Source organism: Nelumbo lutea, chromosome 5 (assembly GCF_056320005.1).
Source record: "Nelumbo lutea isolate HS-2025 chromosome 5, American lotus-T2T, whole genome shotgun sequence".
Taxonomy (NCBI): domain Eukaryota; kingdom Viridiplantae; phylum Streptophyta; class Magnoliopsida; order Proteales; family Nelumbonaceae; genus Nelumbo; species Nelumbo lutea.
In genome coordinates, this window is record NC_142688.1 from 58,013,825 (window position 1) to 58,041,316 (window position 27,492).

At 37.8% G+C, this 27,492-nt stretch overlaps 1 protein-coding gene across 5 annotated transcripts; it reads right to left on the bottom strand.

Annotated features, from left to right (window-relative positions):
- Positions 1-989: 989 nt before the first annotated feature.
- Positions 990-11,481, bottom strand: LOC148852600 (Tetratricopeptide repeat (TPR)-like superfamily protein). Of its 5 annotated transcripts, XM_088947085.1 has the most exons (5): positions 10,934-11,452; positions 7,090-7,319; positions 2,710-3,251; positions 2,230-2,442; positions 990-2,142 (listed from the first exon to the last, which is right to left on the bottom strand). In XM_088947085.1, exons 3-5 carry the CDS (start codon positions 3,181-3,183, stop codon positions 1,300-1,302), a joined length of 1,530 nt encoding a protein of 509 aa, XP_088803211.1. In that variant the 5' UTR covers positions 3,184-3,251; positions 7,090-7,319; positions 10,934-11,452; the 3' UTR covers positions 990-1,299. The 5 variants fall into 5 exon arrangements, with proteins under 5 accessions (XP_088803211.1, XP_088803208.1, XP_088803210.1 ...); XM_088947082.1 differs by having other exon boundaries at positions 990-2,442; positions 10,934-11,457; XM_088947084.1 differs by having other exon boundaries at positions 990-2,442; positions 7,090-7,306; positions 10,934-11,455.
- Between the last annotated feature and the right edge of the window lie 16,011 nt (positions 11,482-27,492).

A 27,492-nucleotide genomic window follows, 5' to 3' on the forward strand; every position in this document is an offset into this window, starting at 1 on the left:
ACCTAGTAGTATACTAGTATTTTAGTTGAGCCAAGCCAAGACATGCCAAAGTTTAGCTTGACTAAGCTTGATTGCACACCTATTCTATTTACAACAAAAGTAGGCATCTGCAAGCAGTAAACATGGACTAAGTAATTAAAAATGAAAATGTAATATCAAAAAAATCTGCTGCTAGATACCTTAAAAGTTTTGGCATCTCCAAAATCCATCTCTAAAAATCTGCAAACATCAAACAATATCCAATTCTATCATTAGAAACTTTGGAGAAAAAAGAGAAATAATGAAAAAGAAGGGGGCACCACTTTGTTTGCTAGTACCATAGAGCATAATAAAATACATTAAGAAGCACAGCATATTATAAGGGAATACTTGTGGTAGATATAAACACTTTGACTTTCATAACAGACTATGGGAGCAGGTTCAATTCACACAAATCCTAATTGAGTCAGAGCATGTGAAATCCATCCCTTCTCCAATTGATTTGTTTTATGTGGGAGAAATTTTGAATTGTGCATGGTGGTGGCAACGTGTGATCCCACCTTTACACTGTTTGATGCGGTAGAAGATGTTATAGCAAAAAGGAAGAAGCTGGAAGGTGAAACTAGGGTTGAAGGAGGAGATGGTCAGTCGAGAGGGGTAACAAATAGAAGCTTTAAAAATTAAAAGGGTTAAAGCTGGAAAAGAAAAATTAAAAGGGGTTAATACAAGTGGGCTGAACAGAAGTAATATTACAATTGGGCCAAGAAACTCATGTAGGACCACTGGAGAATTGAGGTTCAAAACAAACCTTTTAAACTAACTGCAGTATGGAGTTTTTTCTGTAATGAATACAATCTATTTGTCATGGATAAAAAATGCATATATAATTTTTCATTTCCCATATGTCTCTAATACACCTGGCATTATGGAGAATTTGCTGCTTGAATGATTACCTTTATTCACAAAGAAGATATTGCTTAGCATAACCATGCTAAGCATCAGGAAAAAAATGACAAAAAATGTACATGTATTGAACCTTGAAAGTATTATTTGAAGGAATGCATGAGATCATTCAGAGACTTACATGGCTTTCATTTAAAAACCAAAATTGCCTAGTCAAATGTCCTAAATCATCAGCAATGTACTTGTTAATGTTCTGTTTATTTTATTTATTTTTTGATAATAAGAAAATTAATTAAAGAAAGAAAGGATTACGATCAGTGAGGAGAATTACCCCAAACATTACATAAAGACAAAACCCCAACACCAATGCAAATTTTCATTAAAAAGAGATTCCATTAAGGGTTTTCTGAGTATACTTTACTCCACTGCTTTGAAATGTGAAGAAATGGGATCCAATGGAATTTCAAATCCATGTTTGCACATCATGCCTAGTATACGTGCTACTTTAGTTCTGTGCCCACTTTGCATGTAACCCTTGTACATTATCAAGAATGTTTTCTTCGAAGGATCAAGGTTAAACCTGCCCATCTCTTCTAAGACATTTTCCATTTCTTCAAAACGATTCAGTGAAGAATACATGACCATCTTAGAATGGTACAAGGACCGACATATTCTCCACCCAGCAGATTCTGCCCGTCTTATAAAATTTTCAAGTTTGTCAGCTGCATTGCATTTGAAATAATTTGCGATGATTGCACGCATAATTTTTACTGTTGTAACTGAAGTGTTGTGCTCGAAAGCCTGGTGTATGTAATTGTCCATCCCTTCCACCAAGTTCTCTTGCGCATAAACCTTAATTAACATTGCATTCAACCAAGGTCTATATTGTTCTTCTTGAATAAGCTTCATTAGTTCCTCAATCTTTCTAACTCTATCCTTATCAGAACTCTTGCAGTAAGCAATTATCATTGCTCTAATCAATGGTACTTCCTTCTTATTGACATGGTCCTTCACCAATGCATAAATACTCTCCATCTTCTCCAAATTACCAGAATGTGCATACCCTCTAAGCATTAGCATGTAAGTATTACTATCAGGCTTGACATTGCTTGCCTTCATAATCCTGAAAGTTTTCTCCATTTTGTCCCACATCCAAGCTGTAACATATCCAGCAATTAAATGATTGTATGTACTTACATTAGGGGAGAGGTCCAACTGATTTATCTCACTGAATGCTGTCTCCATGTGATCTACCATCATCTGTCTACCAAAAATTGAAATAAGCATGTTATATGTTACAACACTAGGGCTACAGTTTTGTTCTCTCTTTAAGTCTCGGAACACCACCTGAGCCTTTTCAGCAAATCCGTTGTACATATAAGCACCCATCAATGCATTATAAGTACAAGTTGATTTAATTCCCCTATTAGCAGCATCATTAAATAATTCCAAGGCAAGATCAACATTCATAGCTCTACCAGCAATGGTTATACCCTTTACATATTCCTTCAGTACCATTGGAATGCCATTATCAACCTGTTTCCTCCTCCAATTAAATACCTGCAGAAAATTAGAAGAAAATGTAACAAATGTAAACGATAAACAGACCAAGAAATTGTTCTTTTTTTGTTTGTTTGACAAGTTCCATCTTACTCATAAAAGTTTACTCAGTTTGTTCTTTCTTTGTTTCACCCAATATACGCAGATAGAAAATGAGAAATGAAAACATAGAACAACCCGGTTGAAGGAAAACAAAATATTTTATACACAATAGTTCTTTTGAATGCCTTCAGAGCCTATAAAAACAAAATCTGGCAAGAAGAGTACCTCTAGTGCCAACCGAGGCAATGAACTCAACTGCCTCAACAGCTCAACAAATGCATCTCCATCAGAATAACTCCGAAATAATGAAACGGCTTCATTTGCCTCTAAATTCTCAGAGATGCTCTTCGGGTCTTCTTCGGCATCCGCTGCTACCAACTTGACCGCTAATTTTGACACCCTCTTCCGTAGAATTTCTCTATAGTCAATTTTGCCTGATGAACCGGGCTTCTCTGATAATAAAGTAATTGTATTATTGCCTAACGAATGAGGCTTATTTTCAAATAAAGCAATTAGCCTGGAAATTTTCTCATTGCAGGAATAAGGTTTCTGAACGGAGAATTCCCTAACAAATATGTTGTTCAGAGTCCATGGAATCCTGTAGAGGGGATTGATTAGGGATTTGGGATTTGTGAGGGAACATCTATACAGAAGCAGCAGCTCCGCTTTGACCTCTGAGATTCTCCAGGCTCGCTGCATTGAATAGTAGGAGCGTTTGGTAGGAGTTTCAGTGGTTTATGGACTGAAAAATTGATTCATCTGAAAACCTGAATGTCAAAGGATGAAGAAAGGAATGAGAATATCACCGTCAATGTTATACAACGGAATGAATACTATTAAAAATATTTAAGTTCTGTTAAAACCTTGACCGAAGCTTTAAGACAGGTTTAGAAAGTAAACGAAAGAGAGGAAGGGAGGGGAGGTAAATGGATGGGTTCAGTTGGATGTGGGTTGAGTGCCAAGTGCCAACCATCCCAATTAGACCTACACCCACTAGTGAGTGACCCATACTTTTTCTTTGAAGATAAATAAAAACGAAAATTTATTGTTAGAAGGGAAAAAAACATTACAACATAACTAGGTGACAAGATGTCACCCCCTCTGGAGTACATCAATAAATCCACAAAACAAAGAACCCATATTAATTGCTTATCTATTTTAAGAGAAGACGAGATTTTATCTGTTCTTGTGACTACTACGTGCCATATGGGTTGGGTAAACCTACATAACCAAAAATCCATTTTAAGACAATTTTTTTTGTCCTTCTTATGACTGCCACATGGCAGATATGGGCTGACCAAACCCTTGTACCCAAAAATACAGAAAATTGCAAAAAGCAATGCAAGAAAGTTACAGGAAATTGCAGGAATTTTGCAGGAAATGCAGGAAATTTGAGGGATATACAGAAAATTGCAAGAAATGCAGAAAATTTGCAGGAAAATACAGGAAATTAAGAAAAATGAAAGAAATGCACAAATTAGCAAAAATCTAAAGGAATGTACAAAAATACAAAATTTTACATTAGCCTATTCTATATAAAATATGAAAAAAAAACTCAAATTCAAAGATACCAAATAAAAGTTAACCTCTCAATTGTGGTATGAAAATATAAACAAATGATAAGAAATACTCAAATTCCACATAAACAAACACTTGTGGTATTAATACCTTTAAGAGGGCTGAAAACATCCATGACAATATTTATTTTTACTCTCTTATCCTGGGTTGTCTCTAACAAAAAAGTTGAACAACTACCATCCATAGTTTTCAAGGCGCCAAGGCGAGGCTAGGTGACAAGGGGCGCCTGGTCGCCTAGGCGCCCACCTAGGCGATGGATTTTTAATGTAGAAAACATAGGTCCTAGGGTAGTTCCCTAGGTACCATAACCATATTTCCTTAAGAATTATACATAATTTTCATGAGAAAAGTATAGAGTTCATGCTAAAGTATAGAAAATCAACATATTCATTAGAAGAAAAAGAAGGAAAAGAAATTTCAAAAAATATAGGGGCTGAACCCTTATTTTTGTTATAGGAAAATAAGAAAAGAAAATATGCTGATTAGAAAATGTGTTGATTAGACAAAATTTTAAGTTCTTCCTTACTTATTGGTTCAGTTTAAAAAGTCTTTGAGGGTTCAATACAGCATTTAGCAATTTTAATATTGATTAAACCCTAACAAATAAGAAAATAATAAAAAGAAATTAGTATATAAACACATAAAATGAATATTTTAGTTTAATAGTGCATATTTTATAATTATAATGTCAAAAAATAAAGAATAAAAAAGTATTTTATAATACATAGTACAAAACTGTTTGGCGATTAGGTGAGGCGAGCCTCAAAGGGCGCCTTGTTGCCTAGGCATCACCTTGACAACTATGCTACCATCTACCACCACAAGAACAAAAACATGTTTCATGGTATCCTGGACCCAGCCCAACCCGTAATATAATATAATATACATATATGTATTATAATATAACATATTATGTTTTATGCTATATATACACAAGTATATTATTTTATATAAAATATAAAAGTTTTAAGTTTTATTTTTACATATAAGTAAATATTTATGAATTGAAACACATATGTCAACACTTTGAGTCAATTCAATATGAGAATTGTCCTCCTGAGGAAAGCCTTGTATAGATGAAGGCAAAGCCTTCATTCTCATTCCCTAAGCAATGTGGGACTTGGGAAAATACTCAATTGCTGCACTAACTATTTAGTGTTGTTTCAAATCCCACATTGCTACAGAATGGGAAGGAAGGCCTTGTCTTCATCTACGAAAGGATTGGTAACCCAAGCCAAAGCCTAACAATTAAATGAGGTCCATGCCTTACGTTTTGTGCCATAGGCCTAAAGATTAGCCAAGCCCAATTTAACTTTGGGTTGTGTAATTTTTTTTGTATGGATTCTATTTATATGTTATTAAATTTAAAAAAAATTAATAATTAAACTTTTATTATTTGATTTCATGGGCCCAAAGTCATTACTCATTAAACCTATCTTAAAGCCCTTATAATTGGTGTTGGGCTCAATCCAGCTCATGATCACCCCTACTCTTTAATAAATCAAGTGGGTTCTTTTTCTTATTAATCTAAGTCTAACATCCCAAGTTTGTTATTTTCTCATTTCTTTTCCTAATGGATTTATTTTATTTTTTATTGCTTTTTTTGTTGTAATGGATCAAATTAACGGTTGTTTACATCTTCTAAATTATTTTTATTTTTTTATTGGAAATGGTAACTTCATTAATGAGATCTTTTTAAAAAAGAGACATAAACCCCTAGCATAGGGTGTTCAACCAATACAAGATGAATTTCAAAGTTGCCCAAAACATGTTCTCCCTAACTGCCCCTTGTTTTGTTAAAGTATCTGCTAGCCCATTAGCTGATCTTTTTAACAACTTAAAGCAAGAATCCACCTCCCTTGTTACATTGTATATTTCCCTTATGAGCTGTCTATGTATCCAGGCTCCCAAACAACTGATTGCATCCATTCAATTACAGATTCCCTTCTGTCATGGTTTAAAATGTTGATGTTGATGGAAATGTCGCTTACCAAAATATAGGACATATGTCGGAAATGTCGAGGGGAAATATTGTAAAAATTAGAGACATTGTGGAAATATGCAAAGATATTTTGTAAAATGATATAAGAAGCATTAATACATATTTATAGACTATTATCTTATTCCCAACCATCATATAAAGCTAAGAAACTAAGATTAATAACAAATTAGTAAATGACGATTTACTGATTTATTATGCATTTTGATGTTTTTACAAGGTTATCTACATTTTCTTTTCTTATTTTTAATTCTGATTTATTATAAATTCTAATATATTAATTTCACAGTAGTAAGTAGAAATACATTTATTCTGATTTTTCAAATACTAAAGTTATAATACATTATGTTTTATTATAAATTTAATAAACTGATTCTCCTTTTTGTTAAATTCTGATATCTTATGATATCTTATAAAACTTAATGAATTTATTATGATTTTTAATAATAAATTATGATTTAGTATAAAATTTATTAAATTTATTCTGATTTTTTATATCAAATGTATAATATGATTTATTAAAAAATTTAATAAACATTTTCTGATTTTAATAAATATTTTAAAAATACTAACTAGTTAATATTTTATTACTTGAAAAGTATTTTATGTTTTATATTATAAAGTAATTAATTTATTCTTTTGTTTTTATATTTTGTTAATTCTTTTTTATAAATATTTTATTTGAAATATTAAATTGAAATTATTAATGGAATAATTTATATTAATATACTGTATTATATTAATATAATATACTAATATATTATATTATTAATGTACATTAGTCGACATTAGTCGACATCCTATCAACATAATAGGAAAAACTGTATTTTTTTTGGTTATTTGGACCGATTTGGTCGACATTTCCGAAATATAGGAAATGTCAACCAAAATAATGTAATTTTTATATTACCATCCATTTCATGTCGGTGAGCCTCGACATCGACATACGTCGGGTGACATTAGCGACATTTGAAACCATGCCTTTCTATTTCAATTTGATGGAGTCCTAACTGTTTTGCAAATCTTACCCCTTGAAGCAAAGCCATGACCTCTGCTCTCAAAGAATCTCCCACTCCTATTGGACCTGAGTACATAGTAATTATTCTGCCTTCTCCATCTCTGAATACACCCCCTATACCTAATGGACGTGGATTACGTAAGAGCTTCCATCAAAATTCAGCTTCGCCCTTTGTTGTGTTGGTGGAATCCAAACTTCCAGTACTACCAGCTTGAACGGAGAAGTACCTGCCACCATTTCCTGTAGATATCATCAACAAATTCATTGTTTAAAATAGAGAAGTACATGCCATAGCACTCCATTTTCTGTAGATATCATCAACTAAGACATTTGTAAACAGATCCGTTGTTTTCAGCCAGTGAATCACGCTAATCATTATACTTTCTACAATGTCCCCCTTGGAGCTATACTCATTCTTAAAAAATCTATTGTTTCTTTCCTCCCAAATTGACCTAAGTATAGCCGCTCTTGTAGCTCTCCACATTACCGTTCTGCGCTTATTTGATTGCCTGAAGAAATGTGGGTCAAAGAGGCCCACCACATTCGAGGGAGGTGTCCACTTGCAAACAAAGAGAGAAGAGAACCCAAACCAAATAAAGAGCACAAATGGACAGGAGATTAAGATGTATGGTTGACTCACCAAAACCCAAGTAGATACGACAAACGTGGGGTGAAAGGCAAATGTTTGGCCTTTTTCTTTGCAGCAAATCCAAGGTGTTGATTTTTTGGAGTACAACTTCCCATAAAAAAGCCCTAATCTTTGGAGGTATAGGACTACACGAAACCTCCTTTGCTGGAAAGTTCCTGACACTATTAGAGGACTGAATGAGAACATCAAAGAAGGGAGAGCAGGTGAAATAACCAAACGGAGAAGGTTTCCAAATTCTACTATCCAAGCAAGACTGATCCAAGTAAATCGTCCCTAAGAGTGTAATAAGTTCATCAACCAGCCCCATTTTTTACTCCCTTAACCCTCTCCTTAGACCTATATCCCATGAGTTATTTGTAAAGACCGAAGAAATCACTTTTCTTCTATTTTTTGAAATAGAACAGATATGGGGAAACCTATCTCTAAGGGAACTCCCACCAACCCAAATATCTTCCAAAACAACAATTTGTTACCAGAACAGACATCATATTTGAAAAAAATAAATAAATAAATAAAGCATGTAGGGCAAAATACAAGGAATAGCTTTCCAAGGGGAGCAACGAGAAGCCATACGGTCAAGATCCACATCCCAACCATTGTCTGCTAAACCATGTATACTCATAGTGACTCTATACCCAATGTTTTAAAAGCGCGAGGCGCAAAAAAAGGTGCAAGGCGCAAGGTAAGGCGCGCGCCTTTTTGAGGCAAGGCGCACATTTTAGAAAAATCTAAAAATAAAAAAAATGTAAAACATAATATTAATAAAAATATAAACTTAAGTTTTAAAATAAATGTTTTAAAAAACCTATTATCTAAAATTGAAATACATAAATGTAATATGCAAAGCATATTCAAATGAGAATTTAAAAATGAAATAATACATACAAAACATTTTCAAGCATATAAAACCCACAATCTCTTTTTTTTTTTCTCAATTGCATCAAGTAGCTAATGTGACATATTACATTCGTAATTCTACAAGCCGCCTTTGTGCCTCGCCCCTCGAGGCAAGCCCAAACAAGTCCATGTTAGGGTCTTAAATTCTTAGTTCAAAAATCCCCTATTTGGTAATGTTGTCCATTCATTCATCCCAATAAAATATCTTCTTAAAAGCAATTAAAACTATAAAATTATTATTTTTTGTGTGAAAAGTAAGAATTTAAGACCCTAACATGGACTTGTTTGGGCTGGCCTCGAGGGGTATGGCACAGAGTCCGGGGGCAGAACCCTTGGCCCAACTGCTAAACTCAAAAAAACAAAAGGAAAAATCAGCAAATTTTCAAAAGGCGCACGCCTGGGCTAAGGCGCAAAATGGGTTGCGCCTATTAGCCTAGGCGTGCCTTTTAAATCATTGTCTATACCATAGTCTATCATGTTCTATCAGCAGTGTTTTAAAAGTGCAAGGAGCAAAAAAAGCGCAAGGGCCAATTTGCGCCTAAGGCGTAAGGCGAGACGCGCCTTTTTAAAAAAGGCATAAATTTCCAAAAAAAAGGCTAAAAAATGGTAAGAAATTTAAAAAAAATGCAAAAAAATCAAAGAAAACATTAAACATAATGTTAATAAAAAGTATAAACTTTAATTTTAAAATAAATTATTTAAAAAGTCTATCATCTAAAATTAAAATACATAAACATAACATGTAAAGTGTATTCAAATGTAAATTTAAAAGAAAAGGCAAACATATAAAGCATTTTCACACATATAAAACCCACAATCTCTTTTTTCCCTTAATTGCATTGCTTCAAGTAGCTAATGTGCATTCTTGATTCTATGAGTCGCCTTTGTACCATGCCCCTTGAGGCAAGCCCAAACAAGTCTATGCTAGGCATACCCCAAAATGCGCCTCGCCTGTGCGTCTAGGCGCGCCTCAGGCGTGCCTTTTAAATCACTGTCCATCAATTGTCTCCATAGCCATTTTTTTATGGTTCAGTCTCCATAGCTATTTCCCCAACAAAGCTATATTCCTTGATCTAATATTCCCAACCCTACTCCTCCTTCAACCCTACCCACTTCACTAGGTGATCCTTGTATCCCCCAATTCTCACAGAAAGTCCCTCATGATCTTCTCCATCTAGTTTAGACCTGTTCACGGGTCGGGCCGAGCTTTACCTCTACATTAACAGAATATGTTTAGGCCCAAGCCCAAGCCCAAGCCCGGTCCAACCATCGGACCTAGGCCTTGAGCCCAAGCTCGGTCCTCATATAAAGCCTGAAGCCCAATCCTTTTTAATTCAATTAAAAGATGTTTTATTTATACTAAAAGACCTCAAAACCTAAAAGAATAATGAAGTCTCATTATTACTTGAAAAAAGGGAAGAAAAATAAAGAAAACAAATTATATATATGCTTTTTTATTATATAAAATATATTTTATTAATATAAGACATTATCAAGTCGGGTTTGGGCTCAGGCTGGGCTTTTTTGAGAAAGCCCAAGCTCAGGCCAAAAAAAAGTCGGGCCCAATATTTTAGGCCCAAGGCCACAGGCCTAAAATCTTGTCCAAGCCCGACTTATATCAGGTTAGTCTTGGCCAGCCCGTCGGGCTACCTGGCCCATGAACAGGCCTAATCTGGTTTGCCACTTTCACTGGTACTTTTAATATGGACAAGAAGTACACCGGTAAATTGGCCAATGTAGACTTGATTAAAGTTATCCTTACACTTAAGGAGATGTAGTTCCTCTTCCAATTTGCAAGTCTCTTAGTGAATCTTTCATTTACTAGGTACCAAAAACTCTTTGCATTTGGATCTCCTAAAGGTAGTCCCAGGCCCACCTCGCATCCCAACACTCTAGCTAGATTGTCCACCTCTTCCCTCCCTAGGTCTACTCAGCCACACAACTCTCTTCTCAGCTAACTTTGAGATTGGAAATTTTCTCAAACTGGTGAACTAATCATTTTAAATTTAGGAGCTCTTCATCTTCCCCTTCACAAAATAGGATGATGTCATTTGCAAACTATAGATGTATCACCACCTCTTCCTCCCTCCCAATCCATGTCACCACCTCTAATCACATTGTTAGCAGCTGCCCTTGAGATCAACTCACTCAAAACATCAACTACTAAGCTGAACAGTAAGGGTGACAATGGGTCTCCCAGTCGTTTCCCATCCCAAACACTAGTTATGCTAAAATTATGAATATCAAACTAATAAATTCTAGTCTTACGGTGATGGATTAAAAAAACTACAGTAGGGAAAGGATTTACCAGAGTCGATGTAGCCTGAGATTGAATACTGCAACGGTAATCGTCTCTGATCTTTTTCTCGAACTGGTAAACGACTGACGAACGGTTGGATTTCGTCGCTACGGGAACTTGCAGTGACGATGATGAGTTTTTAGATCGGTAACAAGGGAGAGAGAGGAGACGCTTAGAGGGAGACTCGCCGCCTCTGTATCGAGTCTGATGGGGAACAACGAATATGGAGAAGTGCGACGGGGAGAAACTCAAGGCGGCCGCCGCTGGTTCGCCTTCGGAGGGAGAAGACGATGAACAGTGGACTTCTCCAGAAAACCCCTCGACAGTGGTCTCGTCGGCCCCCTGGCGCTTGGTTTGTTTCGTTGGAGAGGGAGAATGAGCGAGAGGGACTGAGGGAGTGAATGGGAGAGGAGGCTACTGGAAAGAGGAGAGGATACGCGGGAGCTGAAAGGGTTACTGCCGCTGGTTTTTCTTTCTTCGAAGGAAGAAGATGGTGAAAATCACCTCCCTACCGTCTCTCTCCCTGTTAGGGCGAATACAAAGCTTCGGTTGAAGTCATATGAGAGGCAGGGGCCTTTCTGTACTTTTAAGGAATTCGAGGGATAGTATGATAATTTTGGAAAAGTCTGATCAAAACGAGTCAAAGGGTATGGACGGCTGAGGTTTTGGGTCAAGAATGGACGGTTGAGATGGTTCTGACCGTAGATGCGGGTTCTCTGTAAGGGCTAGTGAGATTGGCTTAAATGAAATCTTTTTAGATGAAAAGGCAAACAGGTGTAGTTGTGAATAAAAGTTCATGAGGTGGCGTTTTTGGACATTCCGAGTTAATTGGTGGGGTCAAATTGGCCCAATTGGGCTTGGATTAGTCAAATCTGAAAAGGGTTTATTCGGTTAATCTAAAGGTTCAAAATAGAATATTTATGTGATGAAGGGGCAAATGAAGGCAGTTTTTGGTGAAATTTCATAGGGTATGATTTCTAGGTAACCTGAGGTGATCGGCAAGGTTAGGTTGGGTCAGTTGGGCCTGGATCGGGTGGGCTTGGAATTTGGTCAATTTGGAGCCTTAAAATGGAATTTTGGTGCGATGGAGGGGTAAGAAAAGGTGTTTTGGGATGAAATTTTACGGGTGGGTATTTGGAGGTTTCTGGGATATGATGGTTGTTCTGATCTAATGGTTGATGTATAAGTGAGGGTTGATCGGGGTCATTAGATAGGTATCAGGTAGGTTTAACGGTGGATCTGAGGGCTTTTGGGGTGAAATTTGGGTTTTTTAGGTTTTTGGGTGTTTTGGAGAGGTCAAAAAGGTCTGATCGGGTGTTTGAGGTGAATCGGAGGCTCAAGTGGTGGACCGAACAAAAATCGTGTACTAATAACTGCCCCTCTTTGTTGTGAGGTAGGAAACTACGAAACAACAAAAACCAAAAGAAGCACACGAAGATTTTTGTGAAGAGTAGGCTCGAAAGAGGGGCAAAATGAGGAAGGAGGGCTGAGACGAAAAGGAGTTCTCGTATAGCATCATTTCATCATGTTCAAGCCATTTTGTTCTTGGAAAAGTGACATTTCCAAGTATCAAGAACCTTAGGAATCAGGGTACATTTGTCGTAAAAAAAAACAATAAAAACAAATGATAATATGAAAAGTACTCATTTTGGAATAAAGACCCCTCCTAGGTATCAGAAACCTTGTAGAATCAAAGTACATTTGCTATAAAGGAGGGCACTAGAACCCAATAACAGCACAACATCGAAAGTAATTCAAGAGCAGAATATTTAAGCTTATCGCAAAGTGCAATTACAACACAAGCACATATTCTTTAGAAAGCATTTTAAAACCCTTAGTAAAACATTTCAAAACTTGACAAAGGTCCTATGGTTGATATAGCGTAATTACTCTTTTGGTAGGCGAGAGACATCCTTTCATGTAAGAGAAGTCTACGCTCGAAAACTTTAATGAAGCACTCGATAAATCCAATGATAATGCAAAGTGTTGTGCTTTTAAGTGTGTAACAGATGTCAATGCATGATTAATGCACGATTAATATGATATCTTGAGTTATTTGTTTTCTTTGTGCTCATCAAGGAATGATAGGAAATTTCAATAGAATAACAAAATCATCTAAGGTTATGAGATTGTTGGACATGTTGCCATATGCCTAGAAATGAAGGACCTGTCGTCAAGATTCTCATTACCAAAGTTTCCTCTCCTCTTATTATCTCTTTTCTTCTTCTTCTTCTTCTTTTGATATACTATGTTGCAAAAATGTGTTATGCCACAACTCAAATAGTAATGTTCTAAAAACGGAAAACAACAAGATTTATGATATGCAATGATGCGAAACAATGTTAACCTCTTTGCTATAAGGGGCTTTGATGCCATGAAAGACTTTAGTGCCGTGAGGGACTTTGGTGCCATGAGGGGCTTTAGATGTCGCAATAGACTTTGACGCCGCAAGGGACTTTGATACTAGTATGATTCAAATGAGATTTAGATAACTTCTATGTGCGTTAAGCCGAGAAATATTAATACTCTGCCACGAGGGACCTTAGTGCCATGAAGGGCCTTGGTGTCGTAACAGACTTTAATGTCGCAAGGGACTTTAGTGCCATGAAGGGCTTTAGATGTCGCAAGGGGCTTTGATGCAATAAAGGGCTTTTATGTCGTAACGGATTTTAATGTTGCAATGGATTTTGACATTGATATAATTCAAATGAATGACTTTAACAAATCTAATTCATGATAAGACGCAATGCAATTATCAAATGTCATGCTATGCCATGATGCAATTATCCACAAAAATTCAATATTCTGTCACAAAGGACTTTGGTGCCATGAAGGACTTTAATATCATAACGAACTTTAGTGCCACGAGGGACTTTGAAACAGATTTAACTTAGATGAATGATTTTAACAAATGATTTTCAAATTTGAAGTGCAATAAGCCGCGATGCAATTAGAAAAATTCATGCTATGCTAGGATGCAATTATCCACAAAACTTCGATATTCTGTCATAAGGGACTTTTGTGCCATGAAGTACTTTAATGTCGTAATGGAGTTTGGTGTCACGAGGGACTTCGATGCCACAACAGACTTTGAAATAGATTTAACTCACATGAATGATTTTAACAAATGATTTTTAAATTTGATATGAGATAAGCCGCGATGCAATTAGCAAAGGTCATGCTATGCCATGATGCAATTATCTACAAAACTTCGATATTTTGCCATGATGGACTTTGGTGTCATGAAAGACTTTAATGCCGTAACGGACTTTGGTGCCATAAGGAACTTTAATGCCATAAGGGACTTTGAAACAGATTTAACTTCAATGAATGATTTTAACAAATGATTTTCAAATTTGATGTACGATAAGCCGTGATGCAATTAGCAAAGGCCATGCGATGCCATTATGTAATTATCCACAAAACTTCAATACTTTGCCACGAGAGACTTTGGTGCCATGAAAGACTTTAATGTCATAACGGACTTTAGTGCCACAAGGGACTTTGATGCCACAATGGACTTTAAAATAGATTTAATGATCAAACATTGGTTTCTATGCCATATTGCGGGAGATGATATGACTATATGGAAGTTGGATGATCTTAAAAAGCATGATATAACTAACTAAGAACAGGATTCTTCAAATAATGAACGACTTTCAAATGAAAATTTTAACTGGTCGATCAATCAAGAAAACACAATGCATTTATTTTCTTATAAGCAACATGAGGTGCGATTAGAAAACCAAATCTAGTAAAAATGATATGAAAAATGTCAGATTCATGTGATTCAAAATAATGGATACTCAAAAATAGTCAGGCTTGGGAATTCTTGCCAGATTGGGATAAGAGACAAAGTAACAATTTCCTCCTTGGAACGGAATGATCAACACATTTTAAATCATAAAAACATAAAAACATAAACACTGGGTATGCAATGATTGTTGATCAAAGATTCATATCGAGAAAAACCCATCGGAAGGGGGGTTGCCCCAGTTTGGATCAATTGAGAATGATAACTCAAGAAGAAGATAACTACTCCATTTTGCACAAAGGGGACTATGATTCTTCAAAATGGGAGCTGATCATAAGTTTCAAAAGAGGGATGACTTTGAATTTGCTCAACTGTGTTGATTGGTGCTCTTGCCACATTTCAAATGATTAATTACTTCACCTTCTTTGGTATTCAACTTTTGATAAAGAGATTTTTCTTTGAACTATTTTACCCCTAATTTTTAGAGGATCACTAGGATTGACTCTTTCTCTTCTTCTCTTTTCTTTTTTCTTTTTTTTTTCTCTTGCCTTTTATCTTTTTCTTTTTCTTTTTTTTTTTTCTAGCCCACTTAGGTCTGTCCAATGCTAGTTACCAATTTCTCAAGGATCAAAGAGGACTTCTAACTAAGACGAAATGGGGCTTAGGGCAAGGGTTCTAAAACAAGGGATAAAAGGCTCAAAGAAACTTAAACTATGATGGGTATCGGATGTTTGAATCTACATTTCAAGCTTTACTAAAGATTATGCTCTCGCTCTCATTTTTTTTTTCAATTAAATACTCTTGTAACCATAAATGAAACAAAGTGTTCTTCATGTCTTTGAATACTATAGGTAATGCACCTGGGTGATCAATGAGGGTTTTATTATAGGACGAAATGTAAATGGGTAAGGTTAAAATAAAAACTGAGAACGGATGTCATTATGGAAGAATATCTCATTGGTTTGATCATCACGTATGCCCTAGTTTTTCTTGTTTGCTTCTCTCTTCACTCTTGGTATCAATTGGCTGCCCCAATTCTTTTTTGATGCTTCATCTTCCTTTCTTTTTTTTTTTTCATTTTCACTTTTCTCCAAAAATTTCTTCTTCTTGTTTCTTTTTTCTTTCAAAAAATCTTGTTGAGATGCACACACAATTAAACATATGACATCCTCCTTAGAGGAGGGTGTATTTGAAGAAATGGTTCCTAAAAAGGCTCAAAGGGATAACTAGTGAAATGAATAATAAAGAGGGTTTGATGAAAAGGGATAAGGCAATTGACCAAAAGAGGGCCTTCCATCATTTCTCTATCAAAGGCTTAACTAGTAGGAAAGAACTACATATCGAGCACAATTTGAATGCTACTAACTCAGGGGTAATTATGTCATTTGACATCCTTAAGACGGGAATATTTTGAGATTATTCAAATGAGATCGATTCCTTTTTATTGTCCTTTTTTTTCTTTTTCTCTCTTTATTTATTTATTTATTATATTCTCTTTTCCCCTCTCTCTTTCTCTTTTTTTTAATACTTTTTTTCTAGCCTTTTGGAAAAAAGCATCTTGAGAATTTGCTCGGTTTACAAATAAGATGGTCCAATGGAATTATCTCAACGGGCTAACTAGTGATATTGTTAATGATCAGGACATCTAGGTAAATACAACGCTTGTATTCTATGCTAGCTTAGGAAATAGATCAAAGTGAGTGTACACCCCATCGCAATGACTTCAACCTTATGACTGCTCCGGTTTGAGCTAACAATGATGGTCTTACTTGTGGATGCGCTTGGGAATGGATACTACTATTTTGGATTGATAGGGTTACCTCCCTTTCCTTAGACATTCCTATAGATGGACTTTCAATTAACAATCATTATTCACCAAGTTATGTCTTCAAGACTTATCTTGAGCTTGCAGTCAAAAAAAAAAAATAATGTTCATGCAATCTTTATGAGGGAAGTGGCCACTTTATCTCTTTCCTAAGTTGGAAAGTCCCCTCCTTATTGAAACTTATTGCTTTATTGGAAGCACAAACGATAGAGTAATAAAATGAAATAGCCAAGTAAAACTTTCATTAATTCAAAATATAAGTCAACCAATGACCACATTCACTTCCAAACTACCACAAGGCAAAGCAAGACATAATGGAATAAGTGAAAAGAGTCATAATGTAGCGAAATAAAACTAATGATATCCTCTAACAGATCAACTTCTTGGGTATTGGCGGTGCCATGTCTGCAATTTCCTTGGTGGGATCGAATATTCCCTTGTCGATGATATCTTGAATAGCAAATTTCAATGGCCAACAATGATCAATTGTATGCCCAGGCCCCTAGTGATAAGCACAAAATGCATCTTCATTGTACCTCCACGACTTTGGTTCTGGGGGTGACTTCCATTTTAATGGTCAAAGATATCCCTTAGAAACAAGAAAAGGCAACAACTGAGCATGAGAGCATGGTAGTTGGGTGAGTACCCTCTTTTTCTTCTTCTAGAATGACTGGCTATGCTGGGTTACTTGGACCGGAACAGGGGATAATGCAAGTGATGCCAGCTGGGAAGATGATGTATGGATCAGAGTTATCTAAGGTGTGATCAATACGCTAAGAGATTTTCTCACCAATGTACCAGATGACATCCATGAATTGGTGGTTGGTGGTATGGTGATACTAGTTGAGGTTGTGGTCTAATGACTATGGGAGCAGGTACATAGATGTCATGAAGGCCGGCAGGGATAAGGGTACGCTATATGGGAGTATGTGACATGGGTTTTTCCCAGTTTGAGATAACAAATGATCTAACTTGGAATCCAAGGCAACCATCATTTGCTCGAGTTCTTCAAACTCTTGGCGGGTTACAAACCGATCATTAGCAGGAGTAAACATTTTTCAGAACAAAACATCAGGCCAAAGAAGCTGAATTTATTATGCAAAATGCAAAATGGGAAAATGAGAACAATAGATGATTTCATAAAAAATGCCTTTATTAAGCACAACTGTGTAACTCAAGAATTATGTCACTTCTACTATTTTCATCAGAGAGCATTGGCAGTATCTCCAGTACCATTGGCTTAACCTGGTTCTTTCTTTCTTACATTGCCCTTTTTATTTTTCATCCCGAGGAGCATCGAACCTCGAAAAATGAATACCACATGCATGAAACAATGTGAAGGGAAAATCCATGTATGTATGTGCGTGTGCCATTGCTGGAGTGAATGAAATCCGAGAAATCATGTTATCAATAACATGGCTGAGGTAGGGCAACACCTATTAAGGAAGCAACCTAGGGTTGTTTAGCAAGCATGGACCTAAAGGATTAGATTATGAAACTTTTACTTTTATTTTATTATCTAGGTCGAACCCAAGTGCCACTACTTAGGCTGCCTACGTACCCCTTGTGAGGGTGTGGCCTTAGCACAAACATAGCCCGAAAGATTTTTTCTGTTAGTTCCATGTCTCGAAGTCGATCCATCACCAACACTGCGATGATGATCCCAAGGGCGTTGGGGGCCAGTTGACCGATTGAGATGTCATACCACCTAAACAGCTCATGGTTAAGGGGATAGAGAGGAAACCTAAGGCCGAACTCTAAGTAGTGATGGTAGACACAAATTTCACCCTCCTCTGGTATCGACAACCGATCATCGGTGTCTGGGACCCTAAGTCTATATCTCCAAGGAATGTAGTACTTCTTGGTCATGGCCTTCACTTTCTTAATGACGAGGATACTACCCAGCTCCGAATGGGGAAGATGTCCCATTGTCACCCCTCGGGTCGTGTACTCAGCAACTAGCCTCGGATTAGGCATGGGAACTTCCTCGCCCTTCTCGAGTGACCCCAAAGACCCCTCAACTTCCCTCGGCCTCATAGATCCAAGACTTTCATTAGGAGAGTCATCACGCCTTTGGCTGCACTCAGTGCCTATAGAGGCAGTCCTCTCCCTTGGGCCTCGGAGCAGGGACCTTAGGCTCACCCAAGTAGCCTCTGCTACTACTAATAGGCTTCAGGTTTGGGAGTTCATAGCACTCTGGGCCAGAGACTAAGTAAGACATTGTAGTGAAGAAGTCCTTTACCTAAGAAGATGAGGTCTAGAAAGCTCCAAGGAAAGCAAGAAGGAAGGTTGAGGTCTCTGAAAGATAGAGAACTTAGAAGCAAATGGTGAAGGTGGACATAACTAAGTCCCCTATTTAAAGAAAAATGGACAGATCTGCTTGCTGAGTCAGTTGGTACACCCAGCGATCCTGAATCATAAGTAGTGTAACCTAGCCAACCTGACACTCGTCTCATGTACAGACACGACGTGGTGACCCACCTTGTGCATGGCCTCGATCCGAAGCCCGTCTCGGCGACGGTCCTGACCTATGAGCATGGGGACCCATAGCGCACATGACCTACACCTAGCATTGAAATCCATCCCCCATATGGTCCACAACTTGTCAGCAGCAAGACCCGTCCTATGCATGGTCAATGCACGACCACCTTCCACCAAGCGTCACCCTCGACGACCACCAACTGAGGCTAATGCCCCGTATAGATTCACCACAATATCAATAATGTGTAGGACTGGGGAGCAAGTGCATCTTGCACCCGTATCCAGCAGGGGCCCGAACTTGCAGAAGCCGAGGCCGATACCTCTACGTGGTAGAACCTTTACAGCATTCCTCGGAAGGGGAACCGAAGCCCAAGTCGATGCCACCGCATTCAAAAACTAAGTGTCTCCTTGACAAGATGAAGCTGAGGCCAAGGTCCTCACCAAAGTCAAGGTCCTTAGCTAAGACCTTCACCACGACCTCGAGAGAGGGGGCAAATGATGTAGGCACTTATATCTCGGGCCAATGGCACAAATGTGCATAGCAGAAGGCATCGTGTCGAGTAGATCCAATGAGAGTGTCGCGTAGAGCAGAGGCCATGCGCGACATGGGGCCAATAGTGTGACCGCACACGGTGGCCTCGAATGGTCGTGTCGTCAAGGCTGAAACACATCCTGGCCGTCTGCGTCCACCTACCTCTAGGCGGTCTCAAGTATAAATAGGGGTGACCCCAAGGTGAGCATCTAGACTCTGGATTGCTAAGAACTTCATTGCCTCAATTGTGGCCTTGTCTGAGCATCCCAACCTCAGGCCTTGTCCACCTCTCATCACACCCTTATTAACTTGACCGTTGGAGTCTCTGCCTTGGGTTAGCACTCGGGGCCTCTGACATCTTCTCTCTCTCTTCAAAGGCCTGACCTATAGGCTCTCGGCCACAATGGACCTTGGACTCTTTAATCAGCCCTCGACTTGGAAGCGGATTTACTTTGTTGCCCTTGGCCTCTCTTAGGCAGCAGCATGAGGAAAGTGAGATTTTAATTATTCCATCATTCTCGGGATGAATCCAATCCAAATCTATTGTGACAAGAATGTTGTATTGCCTCTTTCTGCATCGTTGTCTATAAAGCATTTAGTGTTTGTTTGGCATTGATGTTGTTGCTCCAGAAAACGGTGACACATCCGTGCTATGTCAGAAAAATAGTGCTCTAGGAAATGCCTATTTGTTTGGAACCCTTTTCCTATAAAAAATAGTGCTCTAAGGCATGCCTTGGAAATTGGGAAGGCATAGCTTGGAGCAACGCCGAATTTGGCGTTTCCTAGAGCTGTAGTTCGTTGTTGCCAATAGGGACATGAGGTGGCAATGGATAAATAGGTACCAATGCTTAAAATGTTTCTTAGAACATTGGTACCAAACAGAAAATGTTGTTCTGCTCCAGGAAATGTCCTTTCTAGCAACAACGTTTCCAAACAAAAAAAAAATGACACCATTTTCTAAGAAAATGATGCTTCCAACCCACATATCAGCAACACATTTTCTGAGAAAATGGTGCTGTATCTGGAGCATCGATGCCAAACATAGACTTAGAAGATGCACCAAACTCTAACTAAACCATACTTTCACACATAACAAATCAACGTTTCCTGCCACGTGTTCCATCCTCGCAAATTTTTCTAAAGATTCGATTTCTTAGAGCCTTCCAAAAAGAATGGATTCTAAATTTTTCTGATTCTAAGAATCTATGTAGGCATTTGGTAAACGTTCATAATTCTTATTTCTCATAAAAAGAATGATGTTTGGCATGAATCAATTTCTTCAAATTAATTCTATAAGTGACAACCACAAAATCCAACTTGTAAATAGTTATCCATCATATCTCATTGTGGCCCAAATAGTCTCAACTATAGTTTAAAGCTTTAATTGAAGGAATGACCCCAATCTACACAATATTATTACTAGCTTCAAGTCTACTTCCTTGAGATCCATCTCTTGAAATTTGGTATCATCAAGATTGGAATTACGAAGATAAGAGATTGTCCAACTTGCTATAAATGTGTCCGATATTTTAATTTGTATAATAATCTATACCAACTAGCCATTGCTATACCTCTCTTTCCCCTAGTATCTGAACTCCTAAAAACAATATACAGTTCACTTACAGTTTTGTATTACAAGGCAAACTTTTACAATTGGATTATCCAATTACCCTTATCATTTGTTTATTTTATACCAAAAAAGAACAATTTTTTAATAAGTTCATTAAAAAAAGTTGCAAATCTCACCTTTATTAAACACATTTTCAATTGTTAAAACAAAGATAACTAAACAATACATTAATAAGTAAACAAAGAAACAAAGTTCCGCAAAAAATAATTGTCGTTGGAACTCTTTGGGATGATGCTAAAATTGTAGAATAAAGATGTTTCATATAATTTGTATCCAAAGCAATAAAGCTAGGAACAAGTAATAAAAACTGTGAAGAAAAATAGATAACAACTAGTTCAAAGAAATAGTTGCCAACTGATATAAAACCAGCCATGGAAGAAAGTTTGAAAAAAAAAAAAAAAAAACAAAGCAAGGCTTTGACTAGATTACAGACAAAGGAACAACACATTTAAATGAAAACTATTTGATAAAACATAGAAAGAATGGGAGAGTCGTTAAGAATATAGAGAGATAGAGATAGAGATAGAGAAAGAAATAGATAGATAGGTAGATAGATAGATAGATAACAAGAGAGGGAGAGAGAGAGATCAGTTGAGAACACAATGAAAAGGGCATAAAACCTCCCATGAAGTTTAGTAATTGCAATCACCTCCCCTAAACTTTCTAATACAGTTGCAAATAGACCCCCTTTTGTAGAATCTTCTACAACAAGGCATGAAAATGTCCAAAATACCCATGCAAATACCATTGAGACTAGTTTCTATGAGAAAAAACAATACAAACTTGTTGAACAACAAAACTAAAGAGAACTTAAAGTTGCAGGTCTACCTTTGAGTGATTGATGTGACGGGAAATTTTGGAAAATAAATAAACTTCAGACAAGAGATTGGAAGGGTTTGGGTAGTCATATGAAGAAAAAAATCGGAAAACAAACATTTTTGTTAAAAGTAATGACATGGGTATTTTGGACATTTTCATGCCCTTTTTAAGAAAATTCTACCAGAAGGGGTCTACTTGTGACTATATTAGAAAGTTCAAGAGAGGTGATTGCAATTACCCAACATTAGGGGAGATTTAGCAACAACCAGAAAATTTAGGGGTTTTAGCAATTTACCCTATATTTTTATACAAAATTACATTAGTACCCATTTTCTCATGTGTTCATTCTTTTAAAGGATGTAGTGAGAATTGTTGGGTCACGCAAATCAAATTCTTAGAAGTGTCTTTTTTTTTTCACTCCATGGAATCGCAATTCTAGAAGGATTTTTTCATACCATTTTGAGTGAGAATCGATCAACTGGTTTTAACCAAATGTGATTCTCATCCCAAGAATCACCATAATTGGTAGAATCACTCCCAGGGAGTGATGCCAAATGGGACCTGGTTACCTATGGAAGGGGAACCTCACTCAAAGAAAGAAGGTCAATACAAGATCAGTTAGGGTTTTTTTTTTGCCTAAGTGCCCATGTTTGCACGTGGAATATGGGCAAATGTGTCAAATTGCATATTAGTACCTAGTACTTTGGGCCTAGTCTCAGTTTGGTCCCCAAACTTCAAAGCATGCCAATCCAATGCTTAAACTTCCAAAACATATCAACTTAGTACCAATCTTAATTAGTCGTTAAGTGGCATGTCAAAAGATATAAATGCCCTTTGAGTGTCATCTAATTTTCTTTATCAATCATCAAAATTCCCTTCTAAGAAGTTTGAACCATCTCTCTTCTTCTCTCCTCTCTCTCTAATCTCTGTTTTCTCAACTAACATTGAATTTAGACACTACAAGATAAAAAAACCATCTCTTCCTCTATTCTATCCACTAGCTCCACCATTGAAAATCACGAAGCATGAAGGTTCAAACCTCTAAGTGTTCTAAAATAGAACAAATGAATTAGGTCAATAGAATAATTGATAATTTTCCAAGAGCTTTTCGGATTCATAGCAAATCCAAGGAACAAATCCCAATAGAAGCAATAACTCTGACTAAAGATCAGAGGTGCATACACTTTTTCTATCAAGAAACAATCTAGAATTCAAAGATCTACGAATTATAAGTCAAATTGTAGAAGGCTCAAAATTCTTACCTCCCTAATAAAAAACCATTAATAAATTAATTATTTAAATCCTCCTAGGAAAAATATATGTGCATTCCAAACAACCAAGGAAAAACAATGATTACACACACACACACAGAATGGTTAAAGGATGCAAGCAACCTGGCAACTTGTGTGTTGCTTTTGAGTTGCAGTGATCTAGTTTTGAACATTTAAGGAAAGTCGGATTTTAATTAATCCATCATTTTTGGAATGAATCCAATCCTGATATGTTGTGACAAAAATGTTGTATTGCCTTTTTCTACTTTGTTGTTTACTAAAACATTTTGGCTCTGTTCGCTTTTCGGTAAGTTATTTATCTAGGTAAATGCAGTTACCTGGGTAAGCTTTTCTTAGGAAACACTTACCTGGGTAAGTGCACTTGTCCATGTTCTTTTATTTCTCATGTAAATAAGGCAATGGCCATTTTAGACATAAAAATCCATTATTAAAAAGGACATTTTTGTCCTTTTCAAGTGTTGGCAACTTTCCCCCTAGGTGGGAAAGTTATTTACCCTCCTAGGAAGAAAATAAACTTTCCCTGGTCCCCATATAAATCCAAAAAAAGAACATGGAATTCTTGGTCAATGGGAACCAAAATCCCATTGACCAACTTTCCCCCCTCTCAAAATTCGAAAAAAGATGCACCCTTAGAAGATGCATCAAACTCTAACAAGTCCATACTTTCACAAATAACAAAGCAACGTTTCCCACTACGTGTTTCATCCTTGTAAAGTCAAAATAGGTCGGTCGTGGAATTGGTAGAGTAAGCACAATAGCCACCAGATTGCTCACATGCAACGCAGAAATTGGGCTTTGTTTCATGTTTTTGAGGAAGATGATGATGAATAGTATTTTATCTCGAAGGGTAATTTTAACATTTTCAAAAGTTTTAAGTCGTCCATGATGTTATGTGACACATAATTGATGGTTGGTTAGCATTAACTATTAAGTTGGCACATTTTGAAAGTTTAGGTATTGATTAGCATGTTTTGAAGTTCAGGGACCAAAGTGAGACTAGGCCCCAATGTATAGGGTACTAATATGCAAAATTCCCTTATTAATATAAGAAGTAGTAGGAATGAGAAACGAAAAAATTAGTTCTTGAGAATGGTTAGTTCGGATGATATTTTTTCATCAAGAATCCGAATGATTCCCTAAAGTGAACGATTCCAAACATCATTTAGTTCCAAAGAATGTAAGGAATCACTAGAAAGTGATTCTTTGAAATGATGCCAAATAGGGTCTAACCCTTTTACCCTAGCCAAATCCAAATGGGTAAAACCCAAAAGAAGTTCCAATTTTGAGGCTTTGTGCCTTGGGGTTTAGAAGTGTATTGGCTTAAGAAATACATAAATATTTTATATAATTTATATATATAATAATTAAATTATATAAATAATTTATATATTTGTATACTTTATATCAATAAAATATTTATTTTATATATTTATTAATTATCTAAAATAATTAATTAATCAAATTTGAATCGAATCAAATACTCGAATATTTAATCGGATTTGAATTCAAATTTAATCCGTTTACACCCCTATATTTGAGTGTCTCGTTTATTGTCTGTAAAAGGAATAATCCCTTAAATGCACTATAAAAGTAATAGAAATTTTTGGGTGTCCAAGTGTTAATGCTCCTTAGACGCTTTTTTGCTTTGTCTTGCTAATACCTTTACTTGTGTTGGCTCTTGTTCATCAGATACACACTTAGAGAAGGGAAGAAGACTCCTTGCAACCATTTCAGCCTAAAAGGCTTCGATGCACACGAGGCTCATAGGAATTTGGGTAGTTATTTTTGGTTATTAGTTTAGGATATCATGTTGTCAGACTCGATGGAACTTCATAAGAAAATTTTCCATTTCCTTTGTTTGAATTCCAGACAGGTACTAATCCTATTGGAACAAATTCCAACCTTGTGTCTTAACATAAACAAAATTTCTAACCTTTCAACCAAACCCATTTGGTGACCACCTATGATTTCAGGTTTAGTTCGATGTCCCAATTAACAAGTGTAATTGAGACAAACTTCTAAAAGCAATTCAACTTCGAAGGTGAGCAACTTATTCTACAACGAAACAAAGGAAAGTTCTAATAATAGCTGCAACATGAGTAGGTTGGAACCTGTTTTCCAGTTTTAATTCAACGGGATCAAATCTAGAGAATTGGAGCTACATTCATGGCAATATAAGCAAGAACAAAAATAGAGTTCAGATATGTTGATGCTCGAAATAGACCGAGGGCAATATTGTCAATTCATTTTCAATATGAGGTGTTGGTGAGTGGTCCAAGGAGGCTGAGGATCAATGGAATCTGAGATCTGTTGTGGCTGAGGATCTATGGAGTTTGAGATCTGCCAAGGCCGAGGACTAGTGGAGTTTGAGGTTTGTTGTGGTCAAGGACCTATGGAGTTTGTCCTATAGAGAAGGGAATGTCAAAGGCCCTGGGTCAATGCTCGAGGTGGGGACTCTGACAGCCAAGTTAGTAGGAGTGTGGCAAAGAGGGCGGATGAGGCCTAAGTAGAGTAGCTCAAACGAGGTCACCAAGAATCTAGAGAACATAGAGTAGCGGGTTACCATCCCATATTCTAGATGATTACCTTGAGGGGGGTTAGCTCCTATTTATACAATTTTACTTGAGACCACCTTGTGGTAGACAGGCGCGGATGTTCAGGATGCAATCCGGCCTTAGCATAGTGGCCATCTGAGGTCGTTGCGTGTGGTCACACCATTAATCTTGTGTCAACGTGCACAAGTACGAGGTGTGTGTGCCCTCCAATTATGGGCTTCAGATTAGTTGATGAGTTCGTGCGTGGGCTAGGCATCATCTTTTGGCCAGTCGCCATCATGTGAGGCATAGATGATGAGCGGGAGTGCCATGGCCATGCACGAAATGAATTCCGGTGTCGGGTATTTGTTTGCACATGTGATGGGTCTTGGTGTTGAAGGTTCAATACCATGCCCTAGGCGGGCGTTGGGTCGTAGCCGTACACAAGACAGATATGGTTTTTCTTTGCATTCGATGCTGAGGGCTGGTTGTCGAGGTGTGGCCGCCGTCCGAGGTGATGATGCCCTAAGCCGAGGAGGTGAGATCTCTAGCGAGGAGGGGGTGCGTCTGTTTAGAGGTGGGTAGAGGGGTCTGCTAAGGCATGGCTGCCATCCGAGGGGATGATGCCCTAAGTCGAGGTGGTGAGATATCTAGTGAGGAGGGGCGTGCATTCATCAAGAGGTAGGCAGGCCGCCGAGGTGTGGCTGCTATCTGAGGTGACAATGCCCCGAGCCGAGGATGTTAGATCTCTATCAAGGAGGGGTGTGTGTCTGTCAAGAGGTGGGCAGAGGGGGCCACTGAGGTATGTCCGCCGTCTAAGGTGGTGATGCCCCAAGCCAAGGAGGTGAGGAGGGGCACATGTCTTTCAAGAGGTAGGTAGGGGGCCGCCGAGGTGCAGCCGCCATCTGAGGTGATGATGCCCTGAGCCTAGGAGGTGAGATCTCTAGCAAGGAGGGGCACTCGTCCATCGAGAGGCAGGCAGAGGGGGTCACCGAGGTGTGACTGTTGTCCGAGGTGACAATACCTCGAGCCGAGGAGGTGAGATCTCTAGCGAGGAGGGGTGCGCATCCGTCGAGAGGTGGGCAGAGGGGGCCTCCAAGGTGTGGCTACCTCCGACGGTGATGATGCCCCGAGCCGAGGAGGTGAGATCTTTGGCAAGGAGGGGCGTGTGTCCATCGAGAGGCAGGAGGAGGGGGCATCCGTTGGAGGTGATGATGCCCCGGGTCGAGGAGGTGAGATCTCTAGCGAGGAGGGTTGCGTGTTTGTTAAGATGCAAGCAAAGGGGGCCACCAAGGTGTGGCCGTCGTCCGAGGGTCTGTTTGCGAGAGCATAGACAACATTGAACTGGAATATGCATTGAGCTTCCACTTCTTGGCCTCAAAAAATGAGGCCGAGTACAAAGCCCTCCTCGTCACACTATAGCTCGCAAAGCACCTCGGCTCACAATGTATTGAGGTCTTCAATGACTCCCAACTGGTAGTGAATCAAGTCAACGGCAAGTATGAGGCCAAGGAACAAAGCGTGGCCAAGTACCTCACCGAGGTGCAAGAACTAGCCCGCCACTTCTAGCACCTCTCCCTACGACAAGTACCACAGACCGAGAATATGAGAGTTAACGCCCTATCTAAGTTAGCAAGCACCTCAGGCGCAGTCCTCGGCTGCATTGTCCTAGTAGAAAAGTTAGCTTAACCTTCCATTGAA

Bases quoted from the DNA above. Each gene is read 5' to 3' on its own strand.
- LOC148852600 (XM_088947083.1), bottom strand. From the start codon at position 3,183: ATGCAGCGAGCCTGGAGAATCTCAGAGGTCAAAGCGGAGCTGCTGCTT. The intron at 2,443-2,709 runs GTACTCTTCTTG...AATTTTCTGCAG, and splicing joins TGCCTCGGTTGGCACTAGAG to GTATTTAATTGGAGGAGGAA.